Raw genomic sequence first — 22,301 nt, 5'->3', positions numbered from 1 at the left:
GGGGACCCAGTACCTGATGCCAGGTTGGCTGCAGCGCCGTATCTCCTACAACCAGCAAGGTGGGGGCCGGTGGCTCAGTCAAAGGACTTGCTCAAGGCCCTAAGCCCAGGCAGGACACGAAATGAGGTCCATTTCTGAAGTCCATGTTCTTTTGACAACACCTTTGACTCCTAAGGCCAGGATGGCTGGCTCTAGATATGGGCTCCAGATCATAGGCTCTGAAAGTTGAGCTTGTAAAGTCAGCAGCTCAAACTGGAGAGCTTGATTCAGGGATGAAAGAATCGGGAGGAATTCTAGCTGAAAGCTGTCATTAGGAACAGCCCAACTCCTTCAAGTGCACTTGAGGTGCAGGAGGCCCAGAGAGGGGAATGAGTTTCCCTAAGGCCACACAGCTAAGAAATGGAGTGGGAATTGAGGACTCAGGTCTGTTGAACTGGCTTCACGGAGAAACTCCACCCTGCGCAGCCCTGAGGGAGAAGGAACTGGCAGCTCCTATCTATGCAGGCTTCACCCTCCTTTCCTGCCAGCCAAGGGTGGGTGGTCCCAGATGATGTTGATTGGCAGTAAAGAGGATCCAGGGCTGGGGTACTGGCAGGAAACCGAGGCTCCCTTGGCAGCCTGTGGGCAACTGCTCCCTCTCCTGGGTGATGTAAGTCACTCCCTGGGGTGGGGGCCACTGGGCTATTTCTGGAAGTTGGGATGAGGCATGTCTCCTGGCAACAGAGAAGCAACGGAGTTGATGGTGGTGGTGTGATGGAGAAAGGGGGATGTTATCACTGGGGGAAGGAGGGAGGACCCGGACTAGTAGTCTTAGGCTGATTCCAGTGCCTTCAGAGCACCTCCAACCAGGTCTAGTATGGATTAAAAACTGCTCAGCTCCAGAACTGCTTTCCAGGTCAGACCAGAGCAGAGCCAGGCTTGTTGCCCCATTCTGATCCAGTGCGATGTCACAGGTGGCATCCCGTTTTGAAAACTCCAGCTGTCCTCCAATCTTTAATGACTCACCTAAGCCTATTCGGTTTCTGCAAGACCACACCCTTGCTCCCTTCTACACTCCAGGATCGCTGATTCCAAATAGGGAGCCCTTTATAGAGCTCACGACACTCCATCAATTAATTCAACCTTTCAGAGACTCTCTTCATGCCTATAATCCCCAGCATTGCCCTCCTCCAGCCCCCCAGTCCCCTGAAGCTCCTTCCTGATGGTTCTTAAACATCGCTTACCCCTTTGGGTCCCTCAGAGATCCCACAGACCTTTTAAAAACGCTCCAAATCCCCTGTGACTTCTCCACTGGTCCCCAGGAAGATCCCTTGACCTCTCCACGGACTCCCCTGAACACCTCCAGACCCCCACAGACCCCTCATAGACACTTACAATCTGCCCTAGCACCCCTCAACAAATGTTCTCATGCCTGCAAACACCCTGGTAAGATTCTCTCAGGCGGTTGCCCTCAGACTCCCACCGACCCCAGTCCCCTCGTGGCGGTTGCCCACGAGCTGTACACTGCGCGCATCCGGTGAGTTTTGTCCGTTAAGTAACCGCCCCATCCCGCCCCCCGCTCTGCTGCCCTTTTGGGCCTTGTTGGTCCCGGGTATGATTTCCCAGGCTTGAGGATTGACTCAGATTTTTGCTTTTCATCTCTGAGCTGCCGTCAGAGGGCAGCAACCACCATTTGGCTGAAAAACTACAACTCCCAGAAACACCCGCTCTCGACTGTTCCGAATGCACCCGCATTTATTGAAAAGGGAGCGGAAGTATGTCCGCGCTTTGCCTTTTGGTTAACGTAGTCCGAGAAAGCTTTGGCCTTCCAGCCGAGACTGTCTGCAGGCCCCAGCGGGGGCGGGGGAGGGGGAGGGTGTCTTGTGGGTCCGCTGGGAATTGCAGTCAGTCCCAGTGGACGAGACTTTCTTCAGGCTTCAGAAAGGGCAGGACAGTTAGTATGAACAGAGATTCAGATTAAAATTAAGTCTAGAGGGCGCCTGGGTGGCTCAGTGGGTTAAGCCGCTGCCTTCGGCTCGGGTCATGATCTCAGGGTCCTGGGATCGAGTCCCGCATCGGGCTCTCTGCTCAGCAGGGAGCCTGCTTCCTCCTCTCTCTCTCTCTGCCTTCCTCTCTGCCTACTTGTGATCTCTCTCTGTCAAATAAATAAATAAAATCTTTAAAAAAAATAAAATTAAGTCTAGAGACTCCATTTCCCATTATTCTACAAGGCGGGGGAGGGCTGAAGATGATTTCATTCTAGTTCTAAGGATTTCCGGGAGAGAGAGAGAGAGAGAGAGGGAGACACACACACACACACACACACACACACACACACACACACACACACACGAACTCCGTTTCCCAGCGTCCTTTGGGGATAGTGTCTTACCCGGTATTAATCGATAAATAGGGCGACCTAGTCCGCGCACAAAACCCGAGGCTACTCTCAACAGCGGGCTTCCTTGTTTGGGGCCTCCTGGATCCTGTAAACTTAGGAAGCGGAGGACGCAAAAGGCTGAAAGGGGATTCAAAACAAATTGTCCTCACCCTTTTAATACCCGTCTCAGCTTCTTGGTGCAGCCCACGTTGGCAGAAAAAGCTGGAATGTATTTGTTTTTTTTTTTTTTTTTTTTTTTTTTAAAGATTTTATTTATTTATTTGACAGAGATCACAAGTAGGCAGAGAGGCAGGCAGAGAGAGAGAGAGGAGGAAGCAGGCTCCCTGCTCGGCAGAGAGCCCGATGCGGGACTCGATCCCGGGACGCGAGATCATGACCTGAGCCGAAGGCAGTGGCTCAACCCACTGAGCCACCCAGGTGCCCCTGGAATGTATTTGAAGCATATTGTTCTGTGAGACCACCGGGAACTTTGTTCCCCAAATTGTTTGTGGGAGACATTTCCTTCCTAATTTTGGAAACTTGGAACTTGGAATGTTTGGACACCATTTTCTTGCGGCTCCTGATCAATTTTAGCTTTTTCTTGGGGCCTGGGGAGGGGAAGGAGGCGTTGAACACTCTGCAGTCTCCCCCACGGGACTGATGTCTTTCACCGCTGGCTCACGCTTTCCCAAAAGCACCGATTGAACTTCACTTCCCAGCAAGCCTCTGCAGCCGCGTCTCAGAAAGAAAGGGTCAGCATGCGGGGGGACTATTACCCAACATGCTCAGGCTCCTGGTAGATTTCCTCCCCGTCAAATGGAGAGGCTGCCTTGAACTCCATTTCCCAGAAGACACAAAGGCTCGCTGCAGCAACTACTCTGAAGCCTTGGCGTTGACTACATTTCCCAGCAGGGACTGCGGCCTAGCATAGGAGGGCAGAGGAACGCCGTACCTTCCTATTCTATTTCTTAGCCTGTCTCCGTAATTGCAGTGTCCTCTTGGGGCTTGGGGAGCACATGGGACTCCATTTCCCGGCATGCTTTGGAAGCGCGTTACACCTGCAATGCGGTGAGGGCGTGGCGACGACTCCGTTTCCCGACTTGCCTCACGGCCCGATAGCTGCGAATGCACGGGCGCCGACTCAATTTCCCGCAGTGCCCCTAGCCCCGATCGGCATACACAACCAACAGACTAAATGAGCGTCTGGACTCTGTTTCCCGGCATGCATCAGGTCTACAAAGCTCACCGAAAGAGTGGCAGCGACTACCTTTCTGAAACACACCTAGGGCTTGCAGCTGCTGGAGTGGAGTGAGTGTGTGCCTCGGACTCCACTTCCCAAAGTGCTTCAGAGTCCGCCGTCGACACTTTCCGGGGACTCTATTTCCTGACGTGCAACGCGACCCGTCATACCCCGCGGTCGACTCCGCGGCCTCTGCAGACTCCATTTCCCGGCGTGCCACGCGGTTCTCTGTGCAGACCGAGGGCGGCGCCCGCGGCGCGTAGGGCAGGCGGACTGCATCTCCCGGCGTGCCCCGCGGCGGGCGCTGGGCCGGAGCCGGAGCCCGAGCGGCGCGGCCTGGAAGAGGCCAGAGCCCGGGGGGAGGCGGCGGCAGCGGCGGCGGCGGCGGCGGGGGCAGCCCGGGCAGCCCGAGCCCCGCGGCCTGGGCCTGCGCTCGGCGCCATGAGCGGCGGCGCGCCTTCAGGGGGCGGCCCTGGGGGCTCGGGCCGGGCGCGGACCAGCTCGTTCGCGGAGCCAGGCGGCGGAGGCGGCGGCGGCGGTGGCGGCCCCGGGGGCTCGGCCTCCGGCCCGGGCGGCAGCGGCGGTGGGAAGGCGTCAGTCGGAGCTATGGGTGGGGGCGTAGGGGCCTCGAGCTCCGGGGGTGGCCCCAGCGGCAGCGGCGGAGGAGGCAGCGGCGGCCCCGGTGCGGGCACTAGCTTCCCGCCGCCCGGAGTGAAGCTGGGCCGTGAGTATTCGCGGTGTCCGTGGGGGTGGAGATCAGGGTTCCTGAAGCCCTTCAGACGTCGATCTGGTTCTTCCATATGCCCAGAAAGAAGCTCCAGTTCACTGTGCTTACCGAAGATGGGATCTGAGCTCTCCCCCGCCCAGAGAAAGGGATTTGAGGGGTTTCCATCAATTGGGAGTTTAGGATTAGAATTAGTAATCCTCAAAAAAACAGGGGTCACAGGTTCCTGTTCTTCCATTACCGAGGTCTTGGATCCTTGAACCTCAAAAACAGGAATCTGATGTTGCCATCCATTAGACAACCGCATCAGGAGTCGTCGTCGCTTGCAAATGGGGCTAGAGAGTTATTGTTCCCAAAAAGAATAAGATCACCATCACCCCAAAAGAGGGGGATCCGAATTTGCTCCCCCTTAGGAGATGGGGATTTGGAGTGAATATCACACAGAAACGGATTTGGGCTTCCTCCGAAAGATAGGGTCAAGGCTTCCCAAACCTGGTACCCAGGTAGTCTTTGATTTTAAAGCACAAGACCTGTTACCATCACCCATCTGTAACAGGTAGAACTGTATTCCCCAATGGTAGAAATTAATGGTTGCTGTTTCTTACAAAAAAGGACAAACTGGGAATCAGGGCATCTTGCAGATCAAGTCCATAGTCACTTTTCCAAATGCTTGGCTTGGGGTGCCTGGCCAGTCCAGTCGGTAGAGTATACAACTCTTGATCTTGGGATCATGAGTTCAAGGCCCATGTTAGGGGTAGAATTTATTAAAAACAAACAAACCAACCAAAAAAACCGAAAAAACTTGTCATGGTGGGTCTTTTTCCACAAAAATGGAACAGAGTCAGGGAGGATCGTAGTTCTCCATAGACTGTGGATCTGAGGTTAAACCCCTTTCGTTATTCTGAGGTATGGTGTCATTGGTTCTGGATGAATAGCTATGTAGGAAATCTCCTTCCAAAAGAAGGTGTCATTGGCCCCTCAAATCGAATTTGATTTCAAACGAACTGATGAAAGTGTCCCCAAAGAAAAGGGATCACTCTTCCCTAAGAATGCCATAAAAGTTTGCTGCTGTCTAGAGAATGGAACTGGGAATTGCAACGTTCCTTCGGAGGACTTGAGACCTGGATAGCCCCTTCTTAACAGAGGTCAGGTTCACCATTCCCATCACTTAGTACTTGTCCGTTGGGGACCACCCAAATACATGAAGGGTTCTAGGGCTCTGGACACAGATGAAAACCAGATGAAGAGGTCAGGTTAGCACCTTTTCTAGCTGAAATATTTGGGGAAGGGCTAACTCCTCAAAAAGTGAGAGTCCTGGCACTGGCACTCCTACCCGAAGGGGTCCTTTCTGCCACCAAAACCCAGTGGCAGTTACTGGTTCTACCAAGGAGTACTTAGACGTCACTATCCCCAAGCTGTCAGAAGGCTAGTGCTTTCCTAAAGCAAAAGTACCTCAGGGTTACTGCTCTGGTAAGTGGAAGAGGTTGGGTCAGGCTTTCCCCAGTCAGGAGGGGCCCCAGCAGGCAGTAAGCTCAGAGCGGACAGAGTCAACCTGTAGACATTTGAGGGTGCCCTCAAACCAAAATGAACCAGTGATTTACTGCTTACTAGTGGTAGAAATTACCACTTATCAACACTTGAAGAGCAAGAGGTTTAGTTGTCCATGGCCTCCCACATGAGAAGAGGCAGGATTTAGGGTTCCCTGAAGGGAAGAGGAGAAAGGGCGCCTAGAGGCATCCAACACCCACCTTTGCCCAAAGACAAGGAAGGGACAAGGAGGCCCCCAGTAAGCATCCTATAGTGATGTCCCCTCCCTCCCACAGCCCTGTGATTGGGTGGTGGCAAGAAAGGGAAGGTCAGTGGATCGTGTATCCCCTTTGTTCCCCAGGTGACAGCGGGAAGGTGACCACAGTGGTAGCCACTCTAGGCCAAGGCCCGGAGCGCTCCCAGGAGGTGGCTTACACAGACATCAAAGTGATTGGCAATGGCTCGTTTGGGGTCGTGTACCAGGCACGGCTGGCTGAGACCAGAGAACTGGTGGCCATCAAGAAGGTTCTCCAGGACAAGAGGTTCAAGGTAGCTTGGGGCAAATGGGGACAAGGAAGTGTGACCAGGCATGATGGGCGAGAGGGCCCTAGTGAGAGTGCTAAACTTGGGTTTCCACGGGATCTGAACATGGGCCAGAGAAGGGAAGCAGAAGGGCATGAATTGTGTGGAAGATGGGAGTGTGGGTTTAGAGAGAGCCCAGAACTGATGTTTATTGGGCTCTGGGTTGGTGTGAATTGCTTTGTAGGCAAGTTCTTGTTTAATTCACGTGAAGATTCTTGGAGGGTAGGTATTGGTGTGTTATTAAGGCTGAGAATCGGATAAGAGAATTGACTTGCGGCAAGACGAAACTCTGGCTTGTCTGATTCTAAAGCCCCCAACCTTACTCATTAAGTTACCCTTCTGCACAGAGGGGAAGGAAGCTGGTAGAGGTGATGAGTGTGTTTGTGAAGGTCATGCTCTGACCCAGGTGTCTGGCAAGTGTGGGGTGAAATCCAGCCAGCCAGACCATGTGGCTGGGTGTGGGGCTCTGTCCCCCTGAGGAAGGCGTGCCCTTTCCTCCTCATACAGCTGTGCCCTGTAACCTAGTGGAGGTCCAGGGAACAGGGAGCAGATGGAAGAGGTAGAAGTTGAGGGCCACTTGGCATTGCAAGGACTGGTGTTTTGGAGCTGAGGTCATTCTGGACATAAAGGACCTGAGCCTAACCTGGAGGGAACCAGGTCAGGGCCTGGTGTTAGCAGTGAGAACCCTTGGGCAGGAGGATCTCTAGAATGTGGCTCAGAATTTGATTAGTGTTGAGGCCTGGAAGTGAGAGGGATCTGAGGGCAGGAGTTCCAGGGGCAGAACTCAGGGGAATGGAGAACAGCGAAGAGACCAAGACTCTGTCTCGGAGAAGAGGCTGAGACCAGACCCCCTTTTGGAAGATGAAAGTCTGGAGCCTGGGACTCAGGATCCAAGTCAGGGTTTAAGGACCTGGATGTCTCTAGGGAAAGCAGTAGAGAGGACTGGAGACTGGGGTGAATTGGGTGGGGAGTACTCATCTTTTGTCACTTGGGTCTTGTGTGGCCACAACATTTGATTATTCAAGATAAGCTGGAAAACTGAATTTATAGGTGAAGCCATTTGATTTTCAAAGGTCAGCAATAAATTGGAGATTTTTGGATGGTGGGCTGAAAAAAACTCACCTGTAGGTTGGGTTTAGCCCATAGGCCTCCAGCCTGCGTGTGGGGAGAATGGGTTGGGGTGAGGAATTAGGGGGTGCCCCAGAGGGGCCCTGGAGCTGGGATGCAAGGAGTCGGTGCGTGGCTCTGTTGGCAGGGGTGGAGGAACAGGGCTGTGGTGAGGGGTGCCAGAAGTGGGGAGGCAGGGAGAGTTGGCTGTTGTCTGAGACACTTTCCCTTTGCCCCCAAGAACCGAGAGCTGCAGATTATGCGTAAGCTGGACCACTGCAATATCGTGAGGCTGAGATACTTCTTCTACTCCAGTGGGGAGAAGGTGAGACCTTGGCTGTGCGGGGGCATCCTCCACCCCTGCTCCTGTCTGCCTTTCCTGCGACTGTCAGTCCTTCCCCCGTTATCCCCCATGAGCCTTCCCTCCCCTTCCCCGCCTGTTCCTTGCAGTGCCTCACACCTCTCCTTTGCTCTCTGCAGAAAGATGAGCTTTATCTAAATCTGGTGCTGGAATACGTGCCCGAGACAGTATACCGGGTGGCCCGCCATTTCACCAAGGCCAAGTTGACCATCCCTATCATCTATGTCAAGGTGGGTAGGCAGGCAGGCCAGCCGGCTTTGGGGACCGGGGCTTACAGAGCCAGGGGCCCTGGATCCTCCTGTCTTCTGTGGCTTCCCTTCTCCTCCAAATTGATGTTGCTTTCTGGAGCCCTTGAGTTCCCTATCCTTGTCTCCATAACTGTCATAGAGCTTGCCCAAGGCGGGGCAGGCCCCCCCAGGGCCTGACCACATCAGGGAGGCAGGCTGATTGGGGTCTGGTGAGACTGCAGGGTACCTGGTTGGGTCCCCGCTGGGAGCCCAGGGGCACTAGGGGTGTTGGTGGAGTTAGCGCAGAGCCTGATAATGCAAAGAGAGAGAGGTCAAGTCCTGGCCTTTGGACCCTTGGCAGAGGGGGTGTGAGAAGGAGGCAGGGCTGGAGGAAAGCCTGTGTCTTCATCGCTGTGCAGGCTCATTCCCCAGGGCCTGGTGCTGGGTCCTGCATGTTACAATCCCTCAGCAGGTGTTTGAATGAATGGATGAGTGAATCAGTGAGCTGAGGGCTGATGTGGAGAGCAGAGGCTGCAGCAGCCTTCTGCACCGGGAGGAAGCGGTGGGTTCAAGTTTGATGAAGGTTGTTCCTCCTGCCGGCCTTAAGAACCTTGACCCCATATGGGCCACAGAGCCCTACTGGTTGTGGTGTTGGGAGACCGTGCCTCCTGGGAGGGGACCCCTCTGGTTTGGTGAGTCTGTGCTGTGGCTGCCTGTGTGCTGGATCCAGCACTGAGCAATTTCAGAAGGCCAGTTGACGGAGACCCAGGCTTTGCTCCGGAAGAGCTCTCAGTTTAGCCCGAGTGGACAGCTGTTGTCACAAAGAACTATAGATGACTAGCTACTGCCGTACTAGAAGGAGCACAGGGAATTCTGGAAACAGGCCCACAGGCCTGCCTGCTTTGGGGGTAAGAAGGATCAAGGAAGGCTTCTGGGAGCCCATGAGGGGTAGGGTGAAGAGCCGGCATCTGTAGCCAAGGGCAGCGGGAACAGGAGGAGGGGGGCCCAGGAAGCTGGCCTGCGCAGTTACTCCATGCCGGGCACTGGTCTAGGCCCTGGGAGACGCGGCGGTGACGAACACTCCAAGATCCCTGCTCTCTTGGCACTTATGTTCTAATCAGTGGGAGGCAGAGTGGCAGGAAAATCCAGCTGGAGAGAGGCTAGTCTGTGGGTGGTTTGACTGGCAGGCGGAGGACGCTGAGCCCTTCCTATAGCCAGTGGTTGTGGAGCTGAGAGACTGGCTCCCACAAGGCCTTCCCGCCATCCGAGTCTCTTTATCAGGTTTCTGAGGTGTGTGGCTGAGGCAGTATTCTCAAAGTGGGGAGCAGCAGCAACCTGGGAGGGCCTGTCTTAAATGCCACACCCTGAACTTTCAGAATCAGACACTCTGGGAGCGGGACTCAGGGGTCCCTGTTTAAAAAAGTCCACTGAGTGATTCATACTAACGCTTGAAGACCCAGGGGTAGCACGCATGGGGCGGGGTATGTGTGTGTGTGTGTGTGTGTGTGTGGCTCGGCTGCAGCTGCCCTGTCCCCTGCCCCCTGCCAGGTGTACATGTACCAGCTCTTCCGGAGCTTGGCCTACATCCACTCCCAGGGGGTGTGTCACCGTGACATCAAGCCCCAGAACCTGCTGGTGGACCCCGACACTGCTGTCCTCAAGCTCTGCGATTTTGGCAGGTGGGCCTGACCTGGGGTGCTCTGAGTGGCTGAAGGGGCGATGGGGGGACGCCAACCCTCACCTTCTGTTTACTCCTGGCCCTCTGTTTCCACAGTGCAAAGCAGTTGGTGCGGGGGGAGCCCAACGTCTCCTACATCTGCTCTCGCTACTACCGGGCCCCGGAGCTGATCTTCGGAGCCACCGATTACACCTCGTCCATTGGTCAGCTTTGCGGGGTTGGGGGGGCAGGGAGTGGCCAGCCTGGCAGCTTTCCTTCTTTCTGTGGGCTGTCTGCCGCCCTCTGTGATACAAGCTTAACCTGTGTTCTTTTATCCAGTCCTCACAAACTTTGGAGGGCGGTGTTGGTGTCTGCTCGTTGCACAGATGAGCAGTCTGAGGCTGAGAGCGGGGAGGCCACCTGCCTGCATTTGCACTGCTGGGGTTGGGCACAGCTGGGCAGGGCTGGGCTTTGAAAGTTGACCTGACTCCAGAGTCCACTCCGGCTCCAGAGCCTCTCAGTCAGCCTTCCCTTCTTGGCCTAGCGGGGAGGGGCTGGTGGGGGGAGGAGCTACCTGTGACCTTGGAGGCCAGGCGTTTCAGCTGGAGAGTGTGACTTGCCCACCGGGGGCCTCCAGGACCTTCCCCATTAGTGGGGATGACAGTGCTACCTTTCCAGGCTTGAGGAGAGCGAGTGAAAGGGTTGGGAGAGAACATCCCTCAGCAATGTGAAGAAACTGTGGTCCTTAGGGGTGAACTTGTGCCTTGGGGGCCAAGGTACATACCAGGGAGGGGGCAAGACTGCCTGCCTATAGCTGTTCCCGCGGGCAGGATGGAGTCTAGGCCTAGGACTTGAGCCTTGAGCTTCTCGAGGCCCCAAGAACACAGAAGCCTGTTAGAGGTACATTGGGCTACCTGGAGGCTAGAGGCACAGCAGGGACTTCCTGGGGTTCCTGCGGGGAGAGAGGCAATGAAGGTGGCAAGCACAGGCTGCACAGTGTGGCGTGGCCAGGTGGACCTGGAGGTTCAGCAGCAGGCTCCCGTGTCCCTAAACTGTGTAGGACCTTGAGCAGGGTGCTTCCTCTCGGGGCCAAGAAAATGGGGCTCCCTCCTGGCACTCAGGATGACTGTGGGGGAGATAAGCCTTTGTGAGGGGCTGGGTGGGCAGCCCTGACCCTCCCTGCATTCCCCTCCAGATGTGTGGTCAGCTGGCTGCGTTCTGGCCGAGCTCCTCCTGGGCCAGCCCATCTTCCCTGGGGACAGTGGGGTAGACCAGCTGGTGGAGATCATCAAGGTGAGGGTGCAGTGGGGTGGGCAGGGATTGGGGCTGAGGGATAGGGGCTTTGGCTCAGAGCCCTCCCTCCCTCTCCAGGTGCTGGGAACACCAACCCGGGAACAGATACGAGAGATGAACCCCAACTACACGGAGTTCAAATTTCCCCAGATTAAAGCTCATCCTTGGACAAAGGTGGGGCAGGTCTGGGGGCTCAGGCAGCATGGCCAAGGTCCCCTTTGGAGGCCAGCTGGTCTGGGGACCTGGCTGTAGAGTCTTGGCTGTAGGGCTTGGGAGTGGGTCCGTAACTCATCAGATTTCAAAGTTCACGGCATCTTCCATCCTCCGGAAGTTGAGGGTCCACGGTGAGTTTGAGAGTGCCATTTCTCTGCTGGTGAAACAGGCTCTCTGCAGGGCCTGTCCAATGATGGGACCCATGTGAGCTGCTCACCCGAAGGAATGTGGCTTCCCCTCAGTAGCTCTGCCTTGTTTGGAAAGTGGGGGTGCAGGAGTCCACAGGGCCTGGGCGGCTCACCCTCCTGACCACCGTCCCCTCCCCTTAAGGTGTTCAAATCTCGAACGCCGCCGGAGGCCATTGCACTCTGCTCTAGCCTGCTGGAGTACACACCGTCCTCAAGGCTCTCCCCTCTGGAAGCCTGCGCCCACAGCTTCTTTGATGAACTGCGATGTCATGGAACCCAGCTCCCCAACAACCGCCCGCTTCCCCCCCTCTTCAACTTTAGTCCTGGAGGTGAGGGCACAGCTTGGGATGCGGGGAACCAGAAGGCAGGCAAAGGTTGTGGAAGGGGGCTTGGTGTTTAAGATAGGAGTGGGATGCTGGGGTTGGGGGTGCTCGGGAGATGCCCCCAATACAGACCTGAAGTGACTTCACCCGTGCTGGGCCCCTTGCAGTCTGTCGCTGAGTGTTCAGTGGTTACACGTCCGTTGTCCTTGCCAAGAGCTGGGTCCCTACCTGGGGTGGCCCTTTTCAGCCTCGGCCTGGTCTCCCAACACCCTGCGTCCTGATTGGGCATGTCCATTCCTGTTTCTAGAACTCTCCATCCAACCATCTCTCAATGCCATTCTCATCCCTCCTCACTTGAGGTCCCCAGCGGGCACTGCCACCCTCACTCCATCCTCACAAGGTAAGTCGGAGGCCCTCTTTGCAGATGAAGGCCTTCCTCAGCCTGGGAGGCTGGTGTGTTGCCACAGCCCCTGAGTTCCCTGCATGGGTATGGGAATTGTTGATGTTTGAGTGCGCATGTGCATACAGCCACCTTTTTGGGGCCAGATTGCCCGTATTTGTGTTGAAGTGCTAACTGGAAAACCAAAAATGTATGTTTGGTTTGCACAAACAAAAAGTTAAATTTGTTGTCCACATTTAAAAATTGAGGCCATTGCATGTACAAACTCAGATTTCTTGTGTCTTTTGGGAAAGAAAATCCAACTGGGCAGTAGTGGGCCTACCTTTCCTCAGGGCAGTGCTGTGAGTCGGGGCCAAGTTCTAAGTGCCCTCTTTTCTGTGAGGCCCAGCTCTCTGGTGAGTCACTCAGTGACCAGCCTGGCCCTTGGGCATTTGAGTATGTGGAGCTGGACCTAAAGCGGCAGCTGTCTGTTTCTGATGTAGCTTCTCCCACCAGGGTCCTGCTCTTGGGTGGGAGATCTGAGAGGCCAAGGGTAACTGTCTTTTTCCTCCCCCTCAGCTTTAAGTGAGGCTCAGACCGGCTCGGACTGGCAGACACCCGACGCCACAGCTCCCCTCACCAACTCTTCCTGAGGGCCCCACCAAACTACCCTTCCATCGGGGAGCCCCCAGTGGGGCTGGGAAGGAGGGCCATAGCCCATCAAGCTCCTGACCTGGCTAGGCCCCTAGACTAGAGGGCAGAGGTAAATGAGTCCCTGTCCCTACCTCCAGTCCCTCCCTCACCAGCCTCACCCTGTGGTGGGCTTTTTAAGAGGATTTTAACTGGTTGTGGGGAGGGCAGAGAAGGAAGGACAGGGGGTTGGAGGCATGAGGACCTCCTACCCCCTTGGCCCCCTCCCCTCCTCCCAGGCCTACACTCCTCCAATCCCTCCTCCCTTCCTGTGTCCCTTGTAAATAGAACCAGACGAGCCCGTCTATTCCTCTTCCCTTCCCTGGTCCCCCCGGGTGTAAATAGATTGTTATAATTTTTTTCTTAAAGAAAACGTCGATTCACACCGTCCAACCTGGCCCATCCTCCTTCTACAGCTGTGTTCCCCTTCCTGTCCTCTGCCCCTAAGGTCTCCTCCCTCCTCTCCCCACCCTGGAGGGCCGAGGGGGTGGGGGTTGGGGAGCTCTTGATGTCTTAGTTTCCACAGTAAGGTTTGCCTGTGTACAGACCTCCGTTCAATAAATTATTGGCATGAAAACCTGCTTCCTGTCTGGCTACCTTGTTTCCACAGAGGTGAGGGAGGTGCCTGAGGAACTGTGCTGGGACAGGACCTCTCAGGCAGGGACCTGCGGAGACTGAAGCCAGGCTGGGCTGCCAGAGGCCTGAGTCCTGGCCTGGGCTCACGTGCCCAGCCTCCCCTGGCCTCAGCTCTCCTTCACATGTGTGGGGATGACCAGTCTGGTTCACCTACTGTAGAGGTCGTGGGAAAGCCAGCCTCATGGACCCCACCATTGTCCTCTTCTGCCTCAGGAGGGAGGGAGGCAGGCACTGTCCTCCCCAGGTGATAACTGAGAGAATGGGGGATCCAGGGTCAAGGCCACAGGGTAGAGGTGGGAGAGTTCAGACTTGACAGATGGCTGTGTCCCACAGCCCGAACTACCTGCTGCTTCACAGGACACCGTGTGCATGGTCACTCAGGCCAAAACAGCCTGGATGTAGACTCTTAGTGGGCACTGACGGGGCAGAGATGCGGTCCCCCAGAGCTAACAGCTCTGCTAGCTTGCTTTCTTTCTTTTTTTTTTTTTTTAAGATTTTATGTATTTATTTGACAGAGAGAAATCACAAGTAGATGGAGAGGCAGGCAAAGAGAGAGAGAAGGAAGCAGGCTCCCTGCTGAGCAGAGAGCCCGACGCGGGACTCGATCCCAGGACCCCAAGATCATGACCTGAGCCGAAGGCAGCAGCTTAACCCACTGAGCTAGCTTTCAAACAGGGCACACATCTGGCCCCCATCTGGGTATGCTGGAAGTGACAAGCCTGGGAAGGTTGATGCAGAGAACCTGGCTGCTTCCACTTGCTTCAAAAACATGATGGGCCAGACAGGGGGTCACAGGCAGAGGGCAATGGCAGCTCCTTCATGTGGTGCCAATGGAGGATGTGAGGGCAGGAGGCCCCACAAGTGAGGAGGGGCAACTGGTATGTCCTCCACTGGACAAGGAGTTTGTTGCTTTAAGTAAACTCTGTCCTGTGGGGGTGCAGTGGCTTGAACTCAAGATTCTGAGATAAGAGTTGCATGCTCTACTGACTGAGCCAGCCAGGGGCCCAGAAAGAGAAATTTGAACATGTCCCAAGAGGTCAGGGACTGTTGCTGTGGCATCTGGACTCCAGTCTGCTTAGGCCAGCCCCAGGGGCATCTGTATACTGCCCAGAACAATCCCTGCTCAACACCCTTTGGGTATCACCTTGTTTGTAAGATGAATATGCAGAGCAAGCAGGCCAGAGGGGAGCAGGGCTGGTCCCCCACCTCCCTGCTGCTCATGTCTGTTCAGCCGCAAGGTCACTGAGGGGGTCCCTTCCTCTCCTCCCACTCCTCTGGTCCTGTCCTTTTCCTTTTAGACCAACTTCCACCTCCCCCTTGCTCCACCCTCATGCCGGGGAGGCAGAAGCCCCACTTTTGACCCCCCACAACCCTACTGGGGCATGCCTTCCTGGCTTTCCCAGGTCTGGGCCTGCCTGCCTCCCAGACAACCTTCAGCCACAGCCCCCCACTGCCTGAACGCCTCAGTCTACAGAGGCTGGCGGGAACTCACCAAAGGGACCTGCTTTAACTCCTCTACTTCCATTTAAAGAAAGGAGTGCCACTTTAGGGAACCTCTGAAAAGGCTGGGGATCCCTTCCTGTTCCTAAGACCTTTGATCTTCCGAGGCCCCAATAAACCACCTGCTCTGTGACACCGGCTCACTTTTCCTCCAGGTGTAGCAAATCCTCCTCTGAGTACTGCTCTGAACCAACCCCCACCCCTCGCTGCCCCTGTCTCAGGTCAAACTCCCTCAACGGTACTGGTTACAGAGATGGGCTGAACAATCCCCCTGGATTCAAATCTCCGTGATACTGCTGCCTCATGTGAGACCTTGGGCCAGTCTCTGCCCATTTTCTCGTACAACGGGGCTAGTGCAGAGATCACCTCACGGGCCCTCCGGGTCATAATCCTCGTACAGGGCTAGCTGCAGTGCCTGCCACAGCTAGGCAGTCATGTTTGCTGTCACTGTAGCTGTGAATAACTGGACAGTCTCCAAGTATACCAAGAACTCACCCTCTTTGCAGTGCTGTCTTTCTGCTACATTCTCTTCCTCTTTTGTTAGCAGATTCCTAATTTTTCCTCAAGGACTACTTCCTCTTGGAGGGGGTGGGGGGGTGGGGAGGGTGGGGGAGGTGGGGGCAGTCTTCCCTGCTCTGGGATCCCATCCTCCCTGCACATTCCCATCACAGCCCTGAGGATCCCAGAGCTGAGATCTGCCTGCTCCCCAGGGGCAGGGCAGAGGCCTAACTCCTCTACCACCCCAGCCTTGCCCAGCACATGCGAGGGAGGCCTGAGGACTCCCAGGCTGAATGAATCAATGAGACACACTCAAGAGAGCAAGGCCGGCTGTACTTGGGTGTTCCTCCTACCCCACTGTGCACCACCTGGGGTAGAGCCTGGCTCCCAAGTCATTGCTGGGGCTCCAGCATCACCTGGCCCGTAGCAGAGTACCTGGGTAACTAGAGATTTCCTGCCACACTGTCAAAAGTGAGCTTAAGGAAGCCCAAAGAAGCCAAGTACCTTTCTCCACCAGGCAGAGCCAAGACCCGGGAGCCCAGGGTCCAGGGGAGGGGAGGGGAGGGCTTGGGGACAAGCGAGGGCCTGAAGAGGTATATGACAGTGCCCAACACCGAAGTGGCACGTACTCGGGGCTCAGGAAAGGTAACCTGATGTAGCTGGGCACCAGGGTGAGGAAAGCAGAGCGCAGAGCCCTGGCGAGCCCCGTGATGGGTTGCGGGTGGGGTGCCCTGAGCCGGATCACATCAGGCCTCAGAACTTCAGTTTCCCCATAGGCAGAGAAAAGTGGCAAGATACACCTGGGCAGGGCTCTTATGAGGAGTCAGTGGCTAAGAGGCCAGGGTGGATGCTGGCACCCTTGTAGGGAGGGGGTGTCTCCGTGCTCCCCAGAGAGGCCCACAACTGCTGTGGCAACCCAGCTTTTTCCCTGTGGCTCCTCAGCTGCGGCCCACAAAGGCCGTGTCCAGCTGCAAGAGCCCGCTGGCCTCCCCGGCCCCCAGAGCGGCCTGGCACAGCTGCAGTGTGTCCTCAAGCGCCAGCGGCTGGGATGTCTCGATGATGGCGATGGTCTCCCCGAGCTCGGTGCACATGATAGTCTGCTGAGGCTCAGGGGGTGGGGGCGGGGTGGGCGGTGGGGCTGGCGGTGGCGGCAGAGGGGGGCCAGGCCTGGCGCGGGCGTGGACACGCTGGTGCAGCCGCAGGCCGGCCAGGGCATGGAACCAGCGGCCGCAGGTGCCGCAGTAGTAGGGGCTCTTGTTGTACAGGCCAGTGATGGGCAGGCGGGGTGCGCGGGCAAAGGCCACAGGCCGCAGGTGCAGCCGCCGGTGCTGCTGCAGGTTGGAGCTCTGTGTGAAGCGCTTGCCGCAGTCCAGGCACTGGTAGGGCCGCACACCCGTGTGGGTCAGCTGGTGGCGGCTTAGGTTGGCCAGGGAGGCAAAGGTCTTGCCGCATGAATGGCACTGGAAGGGCCTCTCGCCCGTGTGTGTCCGCAGGTGGTTGCGCACATGGACCAGCTTCTTGAAGCCCTTGCCGCAGACACCGCAGCGGTGCCGCCGCTCAGGTGGCCCGTGCACAGCGCGCCGGTGCCGGGAGAGCCGGGAGGCCGAGGCGAAGGACTTGGAGCATTGTGGGCAGGGCAGCTGGGCGGGCGGCGCAGGTGGCAGTGGGGGAGGCGCGGGCTCGGTGGGTGCAGGGGAGGCTGCTGCTGTGGCTGCCGCGGCTGCTGCGGATGGGGGCGCCCCGCTCTTGCCTGCATGCGTGCGCCGATGGTAGAGGAACTTGGTCATGTTGCTGAACGTCTTGCCACAGCGGCAGCGATGCAAGGGGTTGGCGGTGTGGGCCCGCCGGTGTGCCACCAGCGTGAGCTCTGTGCCAAAGCCGCGGCCGCAGTCCACGCAGAGGTAGCGTGCTTCACCGCGGTGCAGTCGCAGGTGCTGCTCCAGGGAGGCAGCTTTCTTAAAGACCTTGGAGCAGGTGGTACACTCGTGCGTGCCCCCGACGTGGGCCCGCCCATGAGCCAGCAGCCGGTTGGCCGAGCTGAAGCTGCGCTGGCACTGGCCGCAGTGGAAGGGCTGAGTCCCCGGTCCCGGGCCTCGGGAGGCCCGCCGATGTCGCCGGCGCACCTCAGTGGAGGCCCAGCGTTGGGGACAATCCCCACAGCCCTGGGCCTGGCAAGCTGGGGACCTGTCACCTCCCACAGCATCATCACTGACCTCTGCCACCACCTCCTCTTCCTCCTCAGTGTCTTCCTCGTCATCTTCCTCGTCATCTTCCTCTTCCTCTAGCCCATTACGCTCTTCCTTCTCTAGGGAGTCAAAGTGGGTGCCCTGATGCTCCAAGAACTCCTCAGGAGTGGCACAGAGGGTAGAGCACTCAGGACACTCGTAGGGCTCCATCTTAACTTCGGGTGGAGCTGGGGGTGGAGGGGGTGGTGTTGGTGGGGACAGCGGGGGCGGCCCTGGCAGCTCACCAGCCGCAGAAGAAAGGTGCTGGGCCTTGCGATGGGCCACCCACAGCTCAGGTGAGGGGAAGAGCTCCTGGCAGTCCCCACACTGGTACTGGATCTGGCTTGCAGACTCCCGGAGGTGGGCTTCCTGGTGGGCCAGGAGTTCGCTGGGGGACATGATGAGCTGGCTGCATTCTCCACACTGGAAAGGCCCATCCTCGGTCCCTGCCATGAGCTCCGGATCAAGGCCAGGATCCTGGGTGGCCAAGGCCTCGTCTTCAGCAATGGTGGGCACGTGCTGCTCCTGGTGTGAGAGGACTTCCTCTAGCGTGTTGTAGAGGCTGCCACACTCAGAGCACATGAACTGGTGATGTTGGAAGAAAAGGGATGAGGCCAGGGCCTCCCCTGGTGTCATCTCAGTCACCTCTGCTGACATCCCTGACATCTCCGTCATCTCCCCGAACATCGGTGTTGACATCTCCACTGCCCCTGGAGACATCTGTGCGGGTAGCTCAGCAACCTCAGCCACCTTGGCTGCCACCTCCGCCATGCTGGGGAGGACAGTGCCTGGAGAAAGATGGCAGAGCTGGTGAGATGTCAGGAACCAAGGAGGATGGGGGCGCGGCTCAGGATCTTCCCGGCTCGTCCCCTCACTCACCAGCCTTTATCACTCAGCAAGCCTGGATCCAGTGCTGGTGCCTTAGTTTTCAATGAACATGAGACTCAGAAGTGCACACAGGCCCCATGGTGCCAGACACCTGTAAAAGAGTGAAAGGTCCCCTTCAGTTTGGCCTCTGATGTTATTATCTCTCCTTTCCCAGAGTGCCACTTGCACCCTTTCTAAGAACACATGTCTCATTATGCCTCTTGACCTTTGCCTGGTTGGTTTCCTCATTGGGCACCCCCTTTCCTCCTACTGTAAGGACACACAGAGATACAACAAAGAGTTCAAGAGCACAGGCTTCTGGACCAGATTGCCCTTGACTTGAATCTGAGTTCCAGCTCTTACTTCCTCTCTCTGATGCTATTTTGTCACCAAGGATGACCAGGAAGACCCTGGTACCTGAAAAAGGTCAGACAGAATCATGACTCATAGTTCTCCAGAAATGTTCCTGAACCCGAAGTCTTCCCTGTTGCTATTCCTTCTGCCAAGAAAATTCTCTTTTTTTCTGGTCTAGCAAAACCCTACCCAGCATTTCCTTTGTGAAGCCTTTTCTGACAATCTCTCTATATCCTCAGAGGGATGTCCACTCCTGCCTCCTTGGAGTTCCTATGGTAATCTGTGCCACCTCTATAAAAGCCAATGTCACCCGCCTGGGATACAGTCTGTGCTTCTCTCCAGACTGAGCATGTAGGCACAGCAGGGCTGATTCACTGTAGGGGCTGATGTCACCAAAAAACCCATGGACCTGGAATGGGCATTTTTAACTTCTGAACTTCGCTCTCCATGCCCCCATCTCCCTTTCTACATGTGTGGGGTCAACACAACCCTGGCCTCTGAGCTTCAGCAAGTGGCAGCACCCCTCACAGCTGAGTTTCTGAATCCAACCTCCACTGTCTCCATCTCTTGTTTAACTCATCTGTTAGTGCCAGAGGTTAGGCAAAGTTCCTCATATTAAGGTCCCAGAGAGTAGGGAAGTTAGTGTCTTCATAACTGATGTACTTCCAGCACCAGGAACAGTGATTAGCCCACAACAGGTACTCAGTAGATACTCTGTGAATGAATGGTACTCGCTCCAGGAAGTGAGGCATGAGAGTCTAATTCTCCCTGTGCCCATTCCACTTCTCGCAACAGACCAATGCTCCCAATGGACGTGTACTCCCACGGTGACACAGCCCAGCACATGACCCTGTTTTTTTAGCAGATGCCCAATAAGGGCTCTTCGAATAAATGATTCACTAAAAGCCCAGGAGTCACTTTTTGTTAACTACCTACTCCAACTCCGTCACCAGTATTTGAGTTGCCAGGGTCCTGCACACAACAGCCACCCAATAAAGAATCTTCCGGGAAGGAGTCAGCCCGGAGCCCTAGAGTTCAGTTTTTCCTTGTTTACAGCCACACTCCAAACACAACTCCCATGGGGTGAGGCCCAAAGCCTGCTGTAAGGCTTACGCAAAGTAGGCACCCAGTAAATGTCCCTCTGGAAGGAGGCCCGAGCAATCTAAAACTGGGACTTTTAGTCTACATTCCTCCTTTCTCAATTGCTGGACAGTGTAGTATTGGTGGGGAGGAGATAGGGGCTTTTCGCACAGGAGATCAGTAAGTCCTTCCAGGAAAGAACCCACCGGAAGCCTGGAAGTTCAACTTTTCCGCTACACGTCCCTGTTCATCGACCAGACTTACCAGCTCCGCTGCGGGAGAGTACCCTGCAGGGGTGGGGGTCTTGGGCTCCAGGGTAGGGTCCTGCACGCCGCAAGGCGAACTCAATGCTCTAGGGCACACAGGAAGGAGCACTCTCCTTCCACTCCACGCCGCTCCCGCCCTAGCGCAGGCCCCGAGGCTCTTCGTCCCCTCCCCCTCCCCCGGTGTCCCCTTCGTTCTCCCTCCGCCCTCTCCGGACGCCCAGCGCTCCCGTCCCCCGCCCGCCCCGCGGCGCCCTCACCCGTCTAGCCAGCCTCCTGCAACCCCCGCCGCTCTTGACACAGACCCTCTCTGCTCCAGGCGTGCGGGACCCCTCACTATCCACGCCTCCCATTGGGCGGTGCCCTTACCCGTAGTAGCCAATTAGAGGCGGCAGCGAAGGGCACGCGCCCTTGCGCCTGCGTGGTGACGTTCAGGCGGGGCTCGCCGAGTTTCTCCACGCACACAACTGTGCCCTGTGGGCGGAGTTGGGGGGGAGCGGCTCAGAAAAGCGCCTGCGCAGTTCTCTTGGGCTACTTTGCCAAAAATCATAAGTGGTGAGAAGTGGGCATCATTGGAAAGCGAGGGCGTATGGAATGAACTGGATCTCGGGAGACCTTGACAGAGGTGATATTTCGTAGCCGAAGAGGCTGAGCATCCCTGAGAGCATAGATTTGACGCCAGACACACTTGGGGTACCTCTCTCAGGGCCTCACTCTTACTTCTCTGTAAAATGGGCTTGAATCACATACACCTCAAAGGCTGTTGAGGGGATTGAATGAAATCACACACGTGAAAGCACTCAGCGCAGGGCCCGATACACCGCAGACGCTCACTATAACCCATCTAACATGGACGGAGTCCTTCCCAGTTTGTAAAACCGCTTTCCCTTCCCTCCCACTCTTCAGTTAATTTAACGATATTCACTTAACCGTCCCCTACTGTGTGTCCGGCCCAGGACTAGGCCTCAATAGGTGACAATTGCCATTAGGGAGAGGGACTCTTTCAAGGTCACTGCTGCGGCCTAAGCAGAGCCAGTGCTGAGCCAGTGCCAAGCAGGGCGTAGGTCCCTTCCCTTTCAAGGGGAGATAATTCCAGGGGTGGGAACCACTCCGGGGAGGGGACTTGTTTCAAGGTACATGTGAGCCTTGACTTAGAGTCACCTAAGTGTATGTGGGGGGTGGGGGGTGGGGGCTGGCTATAGTGCCCAAGGCCTCACCTCAGGGTAGCTGCTCAGACAGGCAACCTGGACTCTTCTCTTGATAGGGATCTACCCTCGCCAAAGTGCAACTTGTAGGTGCAGGTTAGAGACAGGGTATTAGGAAGCCCCTAACCTTGGAAGTCAGAGATTGGAAAGGGTTGTTGTGGGCGGGGGGGGGGGGGGCAAGAGGAGGGTTGGGCTTGAGACAGGAAGAGGGTGTCTGACTGTAATAGGGGACCAGTCCGTGATGGATGCCATCAAGAAGTGAACAGTCAGGATGGAGGGGACTATTGCAATCGGGAGGAAGGTACTGGTTCCTAACATGAGATGGAGGAGATTTCTGGTCTTTATCAGGGGAATAACATCGGAGATGGGGGCTTCTGTTGGATGAAAGGAGATTCCAGTTGGGGTCATGAGATGGCACAGTTGTGACGTAGGTTCCTGGTCGTCATTAGGAGTAAGGGGCAGTCTGATGGAGCGGCCAAGTCCAGATCATAAGGGGTCCGGGAGCTATTTGAAGCCAGGACGGTCGCTATTGTGGTCCTTTGCCATGGGCAGCCGGGAGCAGTGGTAATGTGTGCGTCTAGATCGTGTTTAGGATGGGACTGTAGTCCATGAGATGAATAGTTCCAACAGGGCTTGACGTGGGGCAACAAGCACCCAGCGGCGTAAGTCACTTGCGGACAGGAACAACCCTGCAACCAGGAGTCAGATCCAACTCAAACGCGGAAACCAATCTCGCTTTGCGCAGGCGCGACACTGCCGGGCAGGACGCTACGGTTGGAGGCGGGCCCTGAGGGGTGGGGCTT

The 22,301-nt window shown here is 56.3% G+C and overlaps 2 protein-coding genes and 1 long non-coding RNA gene across 6 annotated transcripts; 1 reads left to right on the top strand and 2 right to left on the bottom strand.

Annotated features, from left to right (window-relative positions):
• Positions 1 to 1,711: 1,711 nt before the first annotated feature.
• Positions 1,712 to 2,588, bottom strand: LOC131817522 (uncharacterized). Its single transcript, XR_009348540.1, has 2 exons — positions 2,372 to 2,588; positions 1,712 to 1,914 (listed from the first exon to the last, which is right to left on the bottom strand). It is a non-coding gene; the product is annotated as an uncharacterized LOC131817522 (long non-coding RNA).
• A 1,350-nt stretch (positions 2,589 to 3,938) lies between these two features.
• GSK3A (glycogen synthase kinase 3 alpha) lies at positions 3,939 to 13,451 on the top strand. 2 transcript variants are annotated; one of them, XM_059150964.1, is made up of 11 exons: positions 3,943 to 4,323; positions 6,212 to 6,399; positions 7,781 to 7,864; positions 8,020 to 8,130; positions 9,676 to 9,806; positions 9,902 to 10,008; positions 10,980 to 11,077; positions 11,156 to 11,251; positions 11,621 to 11,807; positions 12,109 to 12,201; positions 12,760 to 13,451. In XM_059150964.1, the coding sequence occupies exons 1-11, from the start codon at positions 4,041 to 4,043 to the stop codon at positions 12,831 to 12,833; spliced, it is 1,452 nt and encodes a 483-aa protein (XP_059006947.1). In that variant the 5' UTR covers positions 3,943 to 4,040; the 3' UTR covers positions 12,834 to 13,451. The 2 variants fall into 2 exon arrangements, with proteins under 2 accessions (XP_059006948.1, XP_059006947.1); XM_059150965.1 differs by lacking the exon at positions 11,156 to 11,251 and having other exon boundaries at positions 3,939 to 4,323.
• Positions 13,452 to 15,816: 2,365 nt separating this feature from the next.
• Positions 15,817 to 20,663, bottom strand: ZNF526 (zinc finger protein 526). Of its 3 annotated transcripts, none has more exons than XM_059150959.1 (3): positions 20,554 to 20,663; positions 18,609 to 18,708; positions 15,817 to 18,517 (listed from the first exon to the last, which is right to left on the bottom strand). In XM_059150959.1, exon 3 carries the CDS (start codon positions 18,498 to 18,500, stop codon positions 16,443 to 16,445), a length of 2,058 nt encoding a protein of 685 aa, XP_059006942.1. In that variant the 5' UTR covers positions 18,501 to 18,517; positions 18,609 to 18,708; positions 20,554 to 20,663; the 3' UTR covers positions 15,817 to 16,442. The 3 variants fall into 3 exon arrangements, with proteins under 3 accessions (XP_059006942.1, XP_059006944.1, XP_059006943.1); XM_059150961.1 differs by having other exon boundaries at positions 20,599 to 20,647; XM_059150960.1 differs by lacking the exon at positions 20,554 to 20,663 and adding an exon at positions 20,295 to 20,470.
• Between the last annotated feature and the right edge of the window lie 1,638 nt (positions 20,664 to 22,301).

The sequence above is a fragment of the Mustela lutreola genome, chromosome 16 (genome assembly GCF_030435805.1).
Source record: "Mustela lutreola isolate mMusLut2 chromosome 16, mMusLut2.pri, whole genome shotgun sequence".
NCBI classification, from domain to species: domain Eukaryota; kingdom Metazoa; phylum Chordata; class Mammalia; order Carnivora; family Mustelidae; genus Mustela; species Mustela lutreola.
The sequence above is the reverse complement of the archived record's forward strand: the minus strand, read 5'-3'. Positions and strand labels throughout refer to the sequence as shown.

What these genes read in the sequence shown, in the direction of transcription:
- GSK3A (XM_059150964.1), top strand. Translation starts at nt 4,041, where the DNA reads ATGAGCGGCGGCGCGCCTTCAGGGGGCGGCCCTGGGGGCTCGGGCCGG. An exon ending in AAGCTCTGCGATTTTGGCAG is followed by an intron (nt 9,807 to 9,901) that starts GTGGGCCTGACC and finishes CTGTTTCCACAG; the next exon opens with TGCAAAGCAGTTGGTGCGGG. An exon ending in AGCTGGTGGAGATCATCAAG is followed by an intron (nt 11,078 to 11,155) that starts GTGAGGGTGCAG and finishes CTCCCTCTCCAG; the next exon opens with GTGCTGGGAACACCAACCCG.
- ZNF526 (XM_059150959.1), bottom strand. Translation starts at nt 18,500, where the DNA reads ATGGCGGAGGTGGCAGCCAAGGTGGCTGAGGTTGCTGAGCTACCCGCA.